Below are 18,238 nucleotides of genomic sequence, written 5' to 3'. Positions count from 1 at the left end.
ATATACTAATTAAAGGGCATTATATGTCTATTAGCCATTTGTATGTCTTCTTCGGAGAAGTGTCTATTCATGTCTTCCACCCATTCTCTGACACAGTGGCTAACTGAACATAATTAAAAAATTAAAAAAAAAAATGAACAAAGGGCATTATGGAATCTAGCTTGGACGAAACCTAAAAGATCATTGAGTCTAAGTATCAATTACATAAAAAATGTTTTTTAACATTTGAGTAAATAAATTCAATAGTTTTTTCTTTCCTTAAAGAGCTTACCTTCTCTCATTTCACTGTAAATTCAGAATGTATGCCCTTCTCTTATGACCTTTTTGCAACTTAAAAATGCAAAGAATTTTTAAAATAATCTTGATTACATAATAATATAGCAATAAGTCACAGTACATATTGAGTGAGGCACAGAGAGTTAAATGTCATGTTCTAATATTTGCTGAGGTTTTCAGAAGTAAAGTTAGAACTGCTTTGGAAATGTAATCAGTAACTAACGAGCATTTTAAAAAATTATTTATTTATTTGTCTTAGCATGCGAGATTGTGTGTATGCACTCGCACAAGCATGGAGGGCAGGGAGTAAGGGTCTTAGGCAGTCTCCGTGCTCAGTGTGGAGCCCCAGTGTGGGGCTTGATCTCATGACCTTGAATCACAGCCTGAGCTGAAACCAAGAGTTGCCAGCTTAACCAAATGTGCCACCAGGCACCCCTCTAATGAGCACTTCTGAGTCCTTTCCATTAGTAGCATGAGGAGCATAAACAGAGAGAGAAATTATTACCTGTGGCAACATGACGTCCCATTCCAAATATGGCATAAATGATGGCAGGAAACAGAGACCCGTATAAACCAAACACAGGATGCACGGATGAAAGAATCGCAAAGGCCAACCCTGTCAAGCAGACCCAGGTAATTAGGACCTTCTGAAAACTCCAAGATACAGTCCACTACAAAGCAGAATGGATATTTATTTTAGTGACTAAAGGAACTACGACTTAATTGTTCCACTCGCTCAATGAGATTCTAGAGTTACCATCCTAAGTAACTAGAAATTCCCTCATTTAGTTCATATTTAAATTTCAGTTCTAAAAACCATTATTTTGAGACCACTACCTTTTCCTTGGATTACAGAGACATCTATAAGAAAAGACTGGTCCAGAGAATCTTCCTGGTAAAAGTGATACCAACCTAAGGCAAAATATCTCCACACATACTTCGAGAAGCATTTCTACAGTTTTTTGGGGATCATTTTATCGGCACAGTAGCATCTGTGGGGTAGGCAGGACTAGCAGCATTACTGCTGACAAGGGTCAGGAAAGCTGGGGCAAGAAGGACACACACTCAAGGTTGCCTGGCTGGCCGCTGGCCGGCGGATCTCAGACTGTGTCACAGGAGCAGGGTGACGTGTGAACTGAGGCACTTCCCATCCTGGATCCCAACCTATTTCAGCTCTAGTTTCTTAGAGTGAAAAAAAAAAAAAAAGTCAACGTTGCTTATTCAAAGAGTAGGTAAGGAGTAACCCATAACTGTTCATTTTTATTCCTCATTGATACCACTGCCTATATAGTTTATATGTTATATACAAATAGATACTTTTCTTAGATGTGTCTAAATGAGCATTAGTGGTTTACATGTGACCAAAATACATGTGAGTACGAGCTCATTAAAGTGATCTTGCTAGTCATGGCTAGTTAAGCTAGGTTCTGACATATCCATCCAAGTCTATACAATTTATTGATAAGCATTTGATTGAACATAATGCATTTTAGAAGGCACAAAGGGACTTGAGGAAGGAGGTAGCATTAGAATCTAGATTACCTGCATATGAGGTTAATTCATTATTCACCCTATGGTTCTAGGATAAATACTTATTTACTCTTTAACTTTCAGTGTTTTAAAATTAAGTTTAAAAAATTTTTTAAAGAAATAAGCGGTAGTTATATATCAAATATTTTTTTCAAGCACCACAAGACATTTCAGCTTTAATTAAAATATATAAAATGTTTACCAGTGACCATCCCTTCTTTATTTTTAAAAACCCATCTGGGGGCACCTGGCTCATTTATTAAATGTCTGCCTTCAGCTCTGGTCATAATCCCAGGGTCCTGGGATCCAGCCCTACATCGTGCTCCCTGCTTGGCGGGAGGCCTGCTTCTCCTTCTCCCACTCCCCGTTTGTGTTCCCTCTCTCTCTCTGTCTCCCTCTGTCAAATGAATAAATAAATAACCTTTAAAAAATTTTTTTAACTTAAAAAAGTCTGTATTGCTATTTACTTACAATGTATTCCTAAATGTCTGGTAAAAATAAATAAAAAGTGATTCTAGATGGTTCAGTGGCAGACTCTGCTCTAGAATTTCATACCTGCAGGATAAGAGGCAGCATTCTGGATTTAGGAAGGACTATTTTAAGTGTTACCCCACCCTTCCCCCCAAAAAAAAGCCCCTCCTGGCATTTATAGCTTATGCAACTTTGTACAAAAATTGTACATTGTATCAGTCACACAGAAAGCTAGAAAATAACTTTTCCCTTTCATTTTCAGAATGAGTTACCTGAAAAAATTACCTATCAAGAGACAGAATGCTGAATGTTTCCAGGTAAGGAAAAAATGTGGCCCACATTTCAGAAGATCAACCAGATGTACTAAATCAAGGATGGGGGCAAAGGAAAATTGCACACAGCATCGTTAACAAAAGATGAATGAATTACATGCGCATGAAATTTTGATAAATGTGATAAATATCCACAGGCTAAGAGTTGCCTTATTTGGCTATGTTTGTATTCTATCTGCAACAGAAAATGTATAGACAGACCTAGAAGCAGTGAGATCCTCACCTCTTACCTAGTGAACAGCCAACTATTTATCTGTCAGCTTTATTAATTCCTTTCTCTCTCTCTCTCTCTCTCTCCCTCTCCCTCTTTCCAGTTTCCCTCTCCCTCTCTCTCCCTGTCTTTCTTTAATCCCCTGCAATATCTATAGATAGCAAAATCCATTCAAAAACAGAATTTCTTCAGACTTCATACTCTTATCAAATTGAAGTCAGGATAATCATGTAAAACATGTTTAATCCGAATCTTTAAGAGCTCTCTCAACCAATGTAAAATATTACTTCAGTAGATTCTACAAAAACAACCTCAAAAAAACAGAAATACTGTTGTAGCCATTTCCTTCCTCTCATCTGACACCGAAACTGAGCTTTCCCTTTGAGCAACAGTGTCCTTCCCCCTCAGCCAGAATCTGCTTTTTTGCTAAGACGGCAATGAGGAATGGGGGAACACAGATAAACAGTGCTTTAAAATACTCTTTCCACAAATCAGAACCATAAAACCCGAGCTGTCCTCCCACACACACCTCCAAAATGTACAGGGGCCTGGGTAAAGTCTGATTCATTTATTATTCTGGGTCAGAAAATAAGCCACATACACATTTTCATACACGCGCATTCACCCAGCTAAAATATGGTAAACACTTCAAAAATGATGAAAATATTAACTAGTTTGAGTCACTTACAAATTACCAGAATTATCTATACTCTTCTCCAAGTTTACGAAACAGGGTATTTAATAAATTAAGAACAGGATTACAACTCTCTAATTCTATTTGGGGAAGAAATACTGCAAATGCTAATAAATATCTGTATTACCTAATCTAACTTAGACTAGAAAAGAAGCAAGAGGACAAAAAGAAGGATCAAGAAATAAAAACAAAATAAATATCAGGCCAAAGGGTGCCAAAGGGGGATAGGGAAGAAACAGCAAAGGAAGGAGATACAGAAGGAAAGGAAACAGATAGGAAAGAAAGAGAAGCAAGGGGGAAAGAGAGAGGGGAGAGAAAGAGAGATTGGAGGACAGAGCCCAAAGCTTAAGGTCTTTAGAGGGGTGATTATTTCTAAAGATCAAAAATCATACATTGGTAAGGCAAGTCTGATGTAACCACAAAAGAATGGTCACTTTCTGAAGGACTGAAAGATGGATTTAAGAAAACATGTTTTGTACAGAAACAGAATGGACTCTTTATTCCCACATCAACACCATCCCTAGCTTCAGGGTTTGTGAACACCACCAGACTTTGAGGGGCCCTGAGCACGATGTCACACATTTCCCGCCATTCCCCTTGCCCCTGAACTCCAGGCCAGCTGCAAGGCAAATGGCTCCCCTACCAGTGCCTGACCCATGAGGGAGAGGCTGGTTGGTCACTCTTGAGTCTCCGCCTCTGCTCCTGATCTAATCTCTTGGTTGAAATGGCTAGAAAGTCACACTGTCACTACTGGTGAGAAAGAGAACTGTTTATCACAGAGAAGACAATGTTCGATACTTGAAGATACAGATTTTTATTTCTCTGTCAGCCATTTTATCCGGATTTACATGGTAGCAATTATTCAGAAAAATCCAAGAAGCCTGAAATTGCAAAAGATCACATCTAAAAATTAAGTAATGTGTTGGAAGTTGGGGATCAGGTGCTGGGGTTAGACATAGAGAGCCACTCTGTTGGAGCCTCCATGTTCTGCTGGCTTAGGGATTCACCTGTTTATGCTAAGGTCAGGCAGCTATTCCCCCTAAAACCGTGGTCAGTCTTTAAAAGCTCTGTGAATTGAGTTTCTATATGAAGTAATAACTGAACTGTCTCATTAATCTCTCCAATTTCTAGTATACAAGAAAGAATATATTTACAAAAATATCAAGAAGGCTGAACCCAGGCTGACCAGCTCATGGGAAGACCCCAGCCTTGGCGCCCAGCCTGCTGCTAACTGAAGCTGGTGCTAGATCGTTCCCCACTCTATGCAAATTAGAAAAAGGTGCCCCCTGCTGGATGATCAACACACCTTATTTGTGAGCTGTGACTGCCCCTTTAGAAAAGCATAGATAGCTTTCCCTTATCTTCTGCAAAAACAGGAAGCTTTTAGTTTGGTCAATCTCAAAAATATTCATTTCTCAAAATCACATTAAAGCACTGTATTCAATTTAAGTTGCTAAGCAGAAAACAAACGTTCCTTTTCAGTTCTAGATGCTTGGGCCCACAGACGAATTGTTGCCTTTGGATAAGATAGAGGAACTCTAGGATTTGAGATAGACGCTAATAATCTATTCAGCTGGGAGTGTGGGGGGAAGGTGGTGTTTCTCACCTACCCCCCTGCCCCCTGGTTTTATTTTAAAACTAAAGCCGAGATTCTAATCCTGGTTAAGTCATGCCACTTGATAAATTGTAGCATTATCCAAATGACACCCCCACTTCATAGGAGTAAAAGCCAGTAACAAAAGCTTAATTATTTCTTATAAATGCCTAGGGGCTGGCAGTGGAAGTGGTGGCAGTGTGATGTCATGAATATTAAGGATCAAAAGTAATTTTGTGTGCATTTCAGAACTTATTCTAAGCCCAGAATTGCTAAAGATAGAAGCACTTACAAGTTCTCATTCCAAAGAGTGAGGACTAAGCACCAGTAATCCCAGAAGGGTAAGAGAAAGTGTTTGGAATTTAGAGAAAGCACCAACAATAAAACTCAAAGAAAGGAAATGAAAGAGCCAATCCTGTGCTGCATTCCTTAATCACTGACTTAAGACTCTTATGACTAGCCTTTTTCATGAAAATGAAAGGGCCGCTTGTGTGGACAAAGGAAATGGAAGGCAAGGTGATCCTGCAGTACTTTTCCAGGTTAACAGTTACAAAGGAAAAAACGCTACATAATGAAAAAAGGTTTTGTGCGGTTCTGCTCTCCCTCCCTGTCTTCTTCCCTCACTGTCTCTCTCCTCCCCACCTTCTCCTTTTCTCTTTCTCTATTTTTATAGCATTTTTAAAAGATTTTATTTATTTATTTGGGAGAGAAAGGCAGACCAGGAGTCAGGTGGAGGGGCAGAGAGGGAGAGCGAGAAGCAGGCTCCCCGCTGAGCAGGGAGCCCTACGCGCGGCTAGGTCATGAATTGAGCTGAAGGCAGATGCTTAACTGACTGAGCCCTCTCTCTTTCTCTGTTTTAAAATAATCTGATATTTTCTGACTCAGAGAAGGTGGTAGAAATATCTAGAATGAAGACATCAGGACAGTAGGAACATAAGAACATTGAATCCTGGCAATCAGCCTAGCAACTACACATCTTAATGGAAATGAACGGAATAGTCATCAATCTGGAGACCATTAGATGAATTACGGTATAACAGAACTATGGAATATAATGTAGCTATGAATTAGACCCGTATCCATTAACCTGGAGACATGTCCATTATACATTGTTAGACATGACGAACAGGTTATAGGCATATATTTTTTATGTAATACTTTTAGGGAAAAATCCAAGAAAGAGGATTATACATCTTTTTACACATCTTTGAAACTTTTTTCACATTTTACATTGTTTATAAAACTATACAACTTACGCATTTTTGATGGAGACTTTTGAAAGCAACCTTAATATTATCCTTAATATTAGAGAAGTCATTACATTTTTTTCTAATGGAAGCAAGGTGATGAGATTTGTTTTTTAAGCAATCATTCTGGGGGTTATGTGGAAGACACACAAGACTGGTGGAAAGAATAACAGTTAGGGAGCTCCTGCCAATATCCAGGTAGTTGCAGTAGAGAAAGAAAGTACAGTTCCATCACATATAAAGGCACATTACACACAGTCAAAAAACAAATCAGTTCCCTGACCTGTGGCTTTAGCACAGAGCACTTTCTTCCTAGAACATGTCACAGGGCCAAAGGTGACTGACTGGATGTAAGTGGATGTAACAGGAGCCCGCTAACATCCTGGTTTCTGCCCGAAGAGACCGGGCAGGTCAGCATAAGAAGGCTGAAGGCCTGGTTAACACCAAAATTCCAAGAGTGAAGAAACTGCCAGATGCACAGGAAGAGAATTAAGAGAAAAGGGCATAAAGAAGCCAAGGCCGAAGTCTGTGGCAATTCCATAGAAACAGTATGCATGACAAAGAACAGAAATGTCCTTTGAAATAAATAAAATCTTAAAAAATAAAATGAAAAGTTGTAGGAAACCTCCTACATTGCTGGTGGGAATGCAAACTGGTGCAGCCACTTTGGAAAACAGGATGGAGTTTCCTCAAAAAAGTTGAAAATAGAGCTACCCTACAACCCAGCAATAGCACTACTGGGTATTTATATTTACCCTAAAGAAACAAATGTAGTGATCCGAAGGGACATGTGTACCCGAATGTTTATAGCAGCAATGTCCACAATAGCCAAACTATGGAAAAAGCCTAGATGTCCATTAACAGATGAATGGATAGAGAAGATGTGAGATATATATGTACACACACACACACACACACACACACACACACACATACACACTATGCAGCCATCAAGATAAATGAAATCTTGCCATTTGCAACCTGGATGGAACTAGAGGGTATTATGCTGAGCGAAATAAGTCAATCAGAGAAAGACAATTATCATATGACCTCCTTGATATAAGGAATTTGAGAGGCAGAGTGGGGGGTTGGGGGTTAGGGAAGGAAAAAAGTGAAACAAGATGGATCAGGAGGGAGACAAACCATAAGAGACTCTTAATCTCCCAAGACAAACTGAGGGTTGCTGGGGGGAGGGGGGTGTGGAGAGGGTGGTTGGGTATTGGGGAGGTATGTGCTATGGTGAGTGCTGTGAAATGTATAAACCTGACGATTCACAGACCTGTACCGCTGGGGTAAATAATACATTATATGTTAATAAAAATAATTAATAAAAAATAAGACAAAAAGCAAAAACAAAAAAGACAAACAAACACAAAAAGAAATGTCCTTTAAATTGGATAACAGAAGAGCCACTGAAGACCTATTCCCCAGCACTGCTGGGGAATAGGGGGCATAGGACCCCGGGGCAGGGGAGTGAAGTTTAAGGAATGGTCCTGAGGGAGGAGAGGCAGGAAACATGAACCAACGCCCAAGAAGCCTTATTAGTGAAGAGAAGAGAAAAAGGCTTGGGGCCAAATGGCGACAGGGATGAAGGAAAGAAGAGTTTGTTTATTTTCTTATTAGTTTTAAGATAGGATACACATGTCCCTTGGGCAGTCAGGGATTTTTGTTGTTGTTGTTTTTAGAGAGGGAGAGAGAGAGAGAAGAGGGGCGGAGGGAAGAGAGAGAGAATCCCAGGCAGCTTCCATGACCAGTGCAGAGCCCAGTGCAGGGCTTGATCCCACAACCCTGAGACTTTGACCCACGCCAGAATCAAAAATTGGATGCCTAACCAACTGAGCGATCCAGGCGCCCCTGGGCAGTCAGTTTTATGAGCCCAAAAAAGATAAATTTACAACATAAATTTAGTTACAAAGTTGAGTATTTATTTACACTGAGAAATCGTGCTAAATTATAAATTCTAAAAAGCTGACAAACTCCACGACTAAATAGCCATAAAAAATAATACACTATTTGTATTAATTAACTGCCTGATATATCTCTATACTTCTTTTTCCCCCTTATAATTTTAGGCTAGGATGTTCTTTGAACACTTCTTCATCTGACGACTTTTAGCATCTGATAGTTGCTATCAAGAGGAGGAAGATAAATCTGGCTTTCCTCTTGCACATCAGACATTTCTAATATATCATTTCAAGTGTTCTCGGCCTCGCCCGTCTCTCAGAGCTCTGCGGGGGCTGTCTGACTTCATGTGGTGCAATTTGACAGCTTCTCTTTTTCTCACCCTGGTGTTTCTCTGTTGACACCTGCTCTGTGATTCTGTTAATGCCCAGACTCCCACATGTCAGCTCAGAGGAGAACCCAAAGGGTGTGTCTTTGACCTGTGACAGAAAAAACTAGTGCATGCAACTTTCCTCATTTCTCCCAACTGAAAAATGGTCTGCAGATGCAGTCCATACCTTCTTGGGGAGCACGGCCCCCATGCCAGAGCCATGTGACACCCTTGGAGAGAGCCAGCCCCCTTATAGGCATCTCTCGCCCCCACTGTTTCTCCCTAACAGTCCCTCCCCCGGCCCTCTGGGCTTGCATTCCTTAAAGTTGCACAGAAGCTCTCTGACTCAGGCTCCAGCTGGGGGGAGAATCAGACTAAAGTCACCGTTGTGTATTTAAGTTTGTATTTTATTACTTGATAGATTAGAAATTTTTATTTTAGCTATGTAACTAGTTACTAAGATCACATGTAATTCAAACTGTCAAACTGAGAAAGCCTCTTTTGAGATTCTTGATAGCTGTAAGATTTCAGGGCATTTCAAGTTTTCTTGTGCAGAAAATTTAAATATGACTTGAGAACTGCTGACATTAATTACCTAGTTTCTTGATAACGCTCTTGTTATATTACTGTCCGATTAGTGTTATTTGATCTCTGTCAGTGTCAGCCGTTTGTGGCAACCTTATCTTAGCCAGATCCCAAAAATATCTGCAGTCATGCCAATGCCACCAGACAGAAGAGGAAGGGCCCGAGGGAAGCTGAGTTGGGAAGAGCCAGCGTTCTTAATTAACTTCTGTTAAAATATCTCACCTGGGAAATTCTGCAAAAATACATGACCATGTGAAGACAACTGACCCTGGAAGGAGCACAAGCAAAGGGAGAGGCAGTATTGAAGCGGACGGATGGTAAGCATGGCAATACAAGTATGATGTGTTTTGTATGTGAATTACCAAGGGCAAAGGGAGGACAATGAGCCTCCATGTGAGAGGAGTGTCCGGGGGGGTAATGCCCTTGCATCAGAGAGCAAGCTTTTATTTTTTTAAAAGATTTTATTAATTTACTTGACAGAGAGAGATCACAAGCAGGCAGAGAGGCAGGCAGAGAGAGAGAGAAGGAAGCAGGCCCTCCACCAAGCAGAGAGTCGGACGCGGGGCTCAATCCCAGGATCCTGGGATCATGACGTGAGCCTAAGGCAGAGGCTTTAACCCACTGAGCCACCCAGGCTCCCCAAGAGCGCAAGCTTTTAAGAAAGACGAACGAGTTGCGAGAATATCTTGTGAACATTTTGGAAGTGTGGATTTTTATTCCCTAAGGAAGAGGGGTTCCTAAGGATGCACTGGTAAAGGCTGGCCATGAAGCTATCACTGGGCATAACAAGCCAGAGAGGACACACACTGTGTACTAGAGGAAGGGAAGGAGAAGCAGAAGTGATAAAGGAAGGGTCTGATTTTTGTGGCGATGAAGAATCACAGGAACCAGAGGCAAGTGTGCAAGTATAAACTCAAATATATGCAACATATGCCATTTCTTTGCTTCTTCTTACTGTAATTATGGGGATGCTGAGACCCACTACTTAGGAAGAGAAAGAGACTGCAACAGTGGTCTCTGGTTTCCCTGTCTTGAACTGGGTCAGTATGAAGGACTTTCTCTGGATCACTTCCATCCTTTAATAATTTAATACTAGAGTTATTACCTAACTATATTCAAAACTGTAATTTTCAGGGTGGGGGAAGAAAAGAAGTAATCTTTGAACTTTAGTGACATAATTATATAAGTAAACGTCAGACCAGGCCTGTGAGATTATATCACTTTTCAGGCTGTAATGGTTTAAGTCATTTCAAAAATGGATCTTGTACAGCCCCCATGCTCAGAAAGGGTTAATTTACTCCTTAAAGATAGCCCAGCTACTTCTGGGAGGGCTTCATTAGCTCACCAGTTTCAAGTGGCTAAGTGTGTTAAGAACAAACAGTAAGGCCCCATGAAAATGGGGACCTGTTTGAGCAGAGGAAAAGCACACTTCGCTAATCCCTGGCTCCAGACAAAACCAAGGAGCCCTTGTCTGTGCAGACCAGCGCAAACAGCCACAGTCCAGGGTTGGCACTCCCGCCTCACATAATGCAGCCTCAGAGATGGGAGTGGCTTGGCCACACAAATTGTACCAGAGCAATAATGAGCCTCCTGTCTGCCCAGTGCCATCCTCCAGCAATGCCCCCAGTTTACACACAACAAGCTACATGAGAATGATCATGAACCCACCGGATACAAACAGTCTTCAGAATGTTCTCTGACCCAGTCACGGATGTAAGTGCTGGCTCATAGGCCTCCAGAGCCAAACAGAACAATACAATGAGCTTAAAATGTTAATTTGCTTATTTGGCACCTCTTCCCATTCCCTTTCGGATTTGTTTTCATTTCTGTTTCTGCTTTTTAACTGGGTAGACAGGGAAGGAAAGAGAAGTGGGAGAGAGACAGAGGACGTGCACATTCATATACTGAGCACCTGCAGATGTTCAAGGACATCTGTCTAGCAACTGGTATCCGTGACAGCTGGAAGGAAGACTTGAAGTACCATCCTGGAGAATTGGGAGGGCACCCTTGTTCTGTAAGATGCCTAGAATTTCTCTAACTTAATTGTTTCGGAAGACTGTGGGCAACACTGATTATTTTCCATCTTCTTACCTTTCTTTTACCTCCAAGGAGCAGGACTCAAACCTAGGCATAGGACCTAGGCATAGGAGGGCATCTACCTTGAATGAAACACATACAAGGGGCCATGCACTTGAGGTACAGCAACTAACAACCCAGGTGAAAATCCCTGCTTTTCTGGAGTTTACGTTCTCATGGGAAATAGAAGACAGCAATCATAGCAACAAAATAACAGCATTTATTAAACACTTCTTTGGTACTAGATACTGTCCTGAGTACTTTATTATCTCTCATTTAGTCCCCAAAGTAACTCTATGTACTAGGTGTTAGTATTCCCCTTGTACATACAGGAACAAGTAATCTTAGAGCAGCTAAAGAACTTGACCAAGAGATGTAGAATTCAAAATTGAGATCTTTCCGATAGTTATCCTGTGAGTACTTAAACCTTTTACTGTGTACCCAAATTCACCTTCAGTTTCATTAGAGATAGAAAGGACCATGGGATATGAACTATAAGGTTCTTGCCTGAAACAATTACATGTGCAGTTTATAGAATGATCAGTATGGTAAAAGGTCAGAGATGACAGAGAAATATGGGAGCCCTAGTCCCAGAAAGTTTTTTTGAAAGGTAAGAATTGAAGTGGGGGTTGAGAATAGAAAGAATTTTTTCCCACAAGTTGCCCTCATTCCTGAAGAGTTGTGAAGCATTTTGTTTTGGTACATCTGAGTTTATCAATAAAAATATTTTCCAGGGGCAAGTGGGTGGCTCAGTGGGTTAAGCCTCTGCCTTTGGCTCATGATCCCAGGGTCCTGGGATCAAGCCCCGCATGGGGCTCTCTGCTCAGCGGGGAGCCTGCTTCCTCCTCTCTCTCTCTCTGCCTGCCTCTCTACCTGCTTGTGATCTCCGTCTGTCAAATAAACAAATAAAATCTTTAAAAATATATATATTTTCCAGGGTTCCATCAAATTTCACATGATTGGTTTATTCTTTAAGTCCTGGGAACTCTACATTTCATAACTACATTTTACCATGTCAACCACACTCTTCTTGGTACTCTAGTACTCCCGGGGCACTATGATGCTCAGGGACCGTGACTTCTCATTCCCCTTTGCTAGTTCACAGCCGCTGAAATGTCAGTGTTCCCCAAAGTTGCTTTCTTTCTGGTTTCTTTTTTTGTTCTATGAACTAATGATGAATGATCCCATCCGACCCTATGAATATAATCTTTCCTGAAGGGAATTTCTCCTAACTAGTCATTCCTAACTAGTCTCTTGCCTCTGCCAAACATGTTATAGAAGCTGCTGCCAGAGTGATTATTCAGTGACACAAACCTTTGTCACACGCTGGCATCCCTCAGGATCCATCAATGCTCTCCGTCGCCTTGGAAAATAAGCCCAAACACTTTATCCATGTTACTGAAGCCTTCTGTGGTGTGGGCCCTTCTATCCTCTCCAGCTACAACTCCCACTGAATGAGATTACTGATGACTGTTTAAATGAACTGTTCTTTTATTCTTCTTATCTTTTCATATTTTTTTTTCTCCTGTCTGTAGTGCCCTTCATCTATGGACTACCTGGGAAACTATAGTTTAGCCTTCAAGACCCAAAGTATAGTTTCCCCCTGAAAATTTCCTTAACTACAAACCTCAACCCTACTCCAGCAAAACTTGATCATGCCATACAATGCAACTGTATATTCTTCAATTATATACTACCAAAATTATTACAATTATCTAGCTTTTGTATCTAGGACTCCAATGAGATTGTGAGATCTATTGTTAAGGCAGAGAATAAAAACTATTTCCATTTATAAGTAAACTACTAGGTGTCAAGCAAGGTAATGGGATCTTTTTCATGAGGCTCTGATAAAAACAGGAAGGGTCCTAGAAATGAAGTGATACATTTACCCAGATTTACCAGATACCCATTTACCCAGGATCTGAGGAGACAAACAAAGGATCAGAGACAAAGAAAGGTACTAGTTACAAGGTAGATGGAGACATAAGCAAGGTCAGGTAGTCAAGAAACTATAGACAGTCCAGGAAATTAGGTTAATAAGTGGTTCACTGTGGAGACCAGTACCAACCCAAAGGTGCCGAAGGCCAGTTTTCAAGGAGGTCCTAACCACATTGGGCAGAGTATGACTGCGAGTTTTGAGACTTCTCATACATCCCGATGCTCTTTCCCCTTGACCGTTCTACCTGAGTAAATCTAAACAGGAATTGTCCCCTGGCATCTTTCAGTGTTTTTTTCTGAGTACCACATTTCCTTAACACCCATGTAGAAAACACTAGACCACGAGCAGCAGAGTGCAAGAAATTTCGTCCCACATTACATTAATTGCTGGCTCATGCTTCTGCCTTCTCTTCTCCAGCCAGGTGTATTTTCTCACTGCCTTCACTGGGCTCAAGCCCACCCACCAAAATTTGAAGCCTGCTCATATACTGGGTAGAAAATTAGAAAAGACACTGAGATCTGTCCATGCTGCTGGCTTCCTAGATTGTAACGCAGACCCTTTTTACCCGGAACCTTGGACCAAGGTCCTAATCCTGCATTGCTCCTGGGTTTCATCTTAGCTTCTAACACTTTATTCCCCAGTTTTACCTTTTATCCTGCTCTCACTGGTGGACATCCAGGTGCTAAACTTTCCACCCACCAGGATGAATTTGCATCTCCCACCTCACCTTCCTGAACTTGACTTCAGTCCTACCTTCTCGAATGGCTTGATTCTTTTTTTTTTTTTTTTTTTTAAAGATTTTATTTATCTATTTGACAGAGAAAGATCACAAGCAGGCATAGAGGCAGGCAGAGAGAGAGAGGAGGAAGCAGGCTCCCCGCTGAGCAGAGAGCCCGATGCGGGACTCGATCCCAGGACCCTGAGATCATGACCTGAGCCGAAGGCAGCAGCTTAACCCACTGAGCCACCCAGGTGCCCTATCCCCCTCTCTCCTGTTACAGCTCCAACCTCAGTTCAAACAATGGAGCAGTTCTCAGACCTCTTCTCCCTACTGCCCTCTACCTCCCAAGAGAAGGGCTACTAATTGGAGAGGTGAAAGCTGAACGCTCCGATGAGGACACATTTCTCTCTCTCTTTTTTTTTTTTTAAATTTTAATTCCAGTATATTTAACATACAGTGTTAGTTCCAGTTATACAATACAGTGATTCAACAATTCTATATACTACTCAACATTCATTGTGATATATACTCTTAATCCGAAAAGACAGATTTCTTGATGGGCAAAAGTATATCCACACATGTATGTTTCTCTCTTCTACTATATCCTCTTCTATGCTCCTAATATGATAAAAAGACCAGGGCCTGCCTCAAGGTAAGCAATGATACATCTTTCTCTCACTCTCTGGTCACAAGCACATCTAAACCTCAGTTCTAGGTTGATTTTTGACACAATCCAGCTTAGCTAGAGCTGCACTTTAAGCAGTAATGCAGCAGATAATGTGGGACACTGGTTGCCTTCCCCAAAATGTTACCTGTGTACATAGTTCCCTTGAGATCCTCTCCAGAGAAAGAATGATGAGCAGGACTTGATTTCTTAAAATGCCATTTCATATAATAATACCATATGTCTATACAAATCAAGTCTTGCCAGCTGTTTAAGACTGCCACTTGGATCTCTATATTTGCTCAGTTTTTACCACCAATTGATTTCATGTTATGTTATATAGATGGGCTTGTACTACTTCTCATGTTCCTAAATAAAAACACATTCTTTGGCAGCTGCCTAGCTTAAACAACCTACTCACAGCAGAAAGTGGCTGAAACCAATACTCTACAAACTTTCATTAAGAAAATGTTCCCACCCTTATGTACCCACACCAGATTGAGATCTTTAAGGCTGAATAACAAGATCATATTCTCATATACTTTGTACAAATTTCTGAAGAAGGGAAAATAACAAGGCCCTTGTGGGCTGGATTGTTGTCTTATACTTCTCTGTCTCTTTCCAAGAACATAGCAAAATACTGTGTATTCTTTCAAGTATGTTTTTTAATAGAAATGAATAAAGCACCCTAGGAAGACAGATTAGTATTCTTGAAAACAAAATAATTAGGTGGCAGTAGGTACTTCCAAGAACTACACATAAGAAATCAAACCCAAACTGTGTGGGTAATGATGAAAGTTTATTTCCCTCTGGCAACTGGTTTGTGGTGGTCTTAGAATTGTTATTAGCAAACCACAGTATAATCAACTGTCTGATTCACAGCATCAGTGGGCTCAGGGCTAAGCAATATCACAAGTGGGTCTCCCAGAGTAAATTTACATATATTCAAGAACCACAACTACAGGCAAACAAAATTCCTATAGACACACATTCTCTAGGTTCACAGAAAAGACTGTAAATCAAAGATCATTGGTTCTAATCACTCGAAAAGTTAAGGCAAATCATATCATTCTTTCACACCATACATAGCTTGTTATACAGGTGAGAGCTCAATAAGAGTGAAAATAAAGAAATTACCATGACCAAGAAGCTTCAGGATGAACAGACTAAAAGCTGATAAAGCAGAAGGAGTAAGAGACTGAAAGTTTCCATGGGGAGAGTAGTCAACAAAAGCAGAGTGAACATAAGAAAATTTGGTCCTGTCTTCTCAATTATGATTTTTTCCAATGTCAACAAACATTTGAGTACCTACTAGGCGATAGGAGCTGAAAGGGTTTCCCAGGACTCAGGACTTTCATTGCTGAAACCAGGATGGTTGATCACTCGAGACTATAAATAGCCCCTGTCCTCGAGGAACTTGAACTAAGGGGGGAAATCAATACAAATTGCAAACGAATGCAATAGTTTAGCGGATAAGTGAGAGTACTATGGGGGAACAAAATCTGTAATTCTCAACCCTAGCAACTCATTTTACTTCACTTTATTATCAGTTGAGGAAGCTAACTAAGGCCCAGGAAATTAAATGATTTTCCCTAAATGAAATTCCCCCAAATTCTAATTTAGTTGGTCTAGCAGTTGAGAATAGGTTTTAAATGCTAAAAGAGATTCTTCTTTTTATTTTTTTTAATTATGTTATGTTAGTCACCATACAGTACATCATTGGTTTTTGGTATAGTGTTCCATGATTCACTGTTGGCATATAACTCCCAGTGTTCCATGCAATACATGCCCTCCTTAATACCCAACACAGGGCTACCGCATCTCCCTCATCCCCCCTACTCTGAAACCATCAGTTTGTTTCCTGGAGTCCATAGCTTTTCATGGTTCATCTCCTCCTCTGATTATCCCCCCTTTATTTTTCCTTTGCTTTTCCTCATGTCCACCCTGCCATTCCTTATGTTCCACATATAAGTGAAACCATATGATGATTGTCTTTCTCTGCTTGACTTATTTCACTCAGCATAATCCCCTCCAGTACCATCCATGTCAATTCAAATGGTGGGTATTCATCCTTTCTGGTGGCTGAGTAATATTCCATTGTATATAGGAACCACATCTTTATCCATTCATCTGTTGAAGGGCATCTTGGCACCTTCCAGAATTTGACTATTGTGGTCTTGTTGCTATGAACACTGGGGTACATGTGTCCTTTCTTTTCACTACATCTGTATCTTTGGGGGTAAACCCAGTAGTGCAATTACTGGGTCATAGGATAGCTCTATTTTTAACTTTTTGAGGAACCTCCATACTGTTTTCCAAAGTGGCTGCACCAACTTGCATTCCCACTAACAGTGTAGGAGAGTTCCCCTTTCTCTACATCCTCTCCAAAATTTGTTGTTTCCTGCCTTGTTAATTTTTGCCATTCTAACTGGTGTAAGTGGTATCTCAATGTGGTTTTGATTTGAATTTCCCTGATGGCTAATGGTGTCGAACATTTTTTCATGTTTTGTTAGCCATTCATATATCTTCTTTGGAGAAGTGTCTATTGATGTCTTCTGCCCATTTTTTGACATGATTATTTGGTTTTGGAGTGTTGAGTTTGAGAAGTTCTTTATAAATCTTGGATACTGGCCCTTTATCTGTAATGTAATTTGCAAATATCTTCTGCCATTCCGTGGACTGCCTCTTGATTTTGTTAATTGTTTCCTTTGCTGTGAAGAAGCTTTTTACCTTGATGAAGTTCCAAAAGTTCATTTTTGCTTTTGTTTCCCCTACCTTTGGAGATGTGTCCTAAAAGAAGTTGCTGAGGCCAATGTCAAAGAGATTACAGCCTATATTCTTCTCTAGGATTTTGATAAATTCCTGTCTCACACTGAGGTCTTTCAGCCATTTCAAGTTTATCTTCGCATATGGTGTAAGATAATGGTCAAATTTCATTCTTCCATATATAGTTGTCCAATTTTTCCCAGAACCATTTATTGAAGAGACTATCTTTTTTTCCCTTGAGTAATTTTTTCCTGCTTTGTCAAAGATTAGTTGACCATAGAGTTGAGGGTCCATATCTAGGCTCTTAATTCTGTTCCATTGATCTATATATCTGCTTTTGTGCCAGTATCATGTTGTCTTGGTGATCACAGCTTTGTAATATAGCTTGAAATCGGGCAACATGATGCCCCCAAATTTTTCAACATTTCCTTGGCAATTCAGGGTCTTTTCTGTTTCCATATAAATTTTAAGATTGTTTGTTCCAGCTCTTTGAAAAATGCCACTGGTATTTTGATTGGGATGGCACTGAAAGTATAGATTGCTCTGGATAGCATAGACATTTTAACAATGTTTATTCTTCCAATTCATGAGCATGGAATGTTTTTCCATCTTCTTGGTCTTCTTCAACTTCTTTCATAAGTGTTCTGTAGTTTCTAGAGTAGAGATCCTTCTTTTAAAAGATTTTATTTATTTATTTATTTATTTATTTATTTATTTGACAGAGAGAGAGGCCGCGAGAGAGGACCACAAGCAAGAGGAATGGGAGAATAAGAAGCAGGCTTCCCGCTGAGCAGGGAGCCTGATGTGGGGCTCAATCCCAGGACTCTAGGATCATGACCTGAGCAAAGGCAGACACTTAA

At 40.4% G+C, this 18,238-nt stretch overlaps 1 protein-coding gene across 2 annotated transcripts in view; it reads right to left on the bottom strand.

The window, feature by feature from the left end:
- The window catches only part of SLC26A7 (solute carrier family 26 member 7), a 115,941-nt gene that overhangs the window by 86,845 nt on the left and 10,858 nt on the right, over positions 1-18,238 (bottom strand). For both annotated transcript variants that reach the window (XM_032316448.1, XM_032316449.1), the window contains one exon: positions 782-892. In XM_032316448.1, coding sequence (XP_032172339.1) covers positions 782-892 — 111 coding nt within the window. The remainder of the gene's footprint in view (positions 1-781; positions 893-18,238) is intronic.

This window comes from Mustela erminea, chromosome 16 (genome assembly GCF_009829155.1).
Source record: "Mustela erminea isolate mMusErm1 chromosome 16, mMusErm1.Pri, whole genome shotgun sequence".
In the NCBI taxonomy this organism is placed as follows: Eukaryota; Metazoa; Chordata; class Mammalia; order Carnivora; family Mustelidae; genus Mustela; species Mustela erminea.
This window is presented reverse-complemented; position numbering and strand designations above follow the sequence as displayed.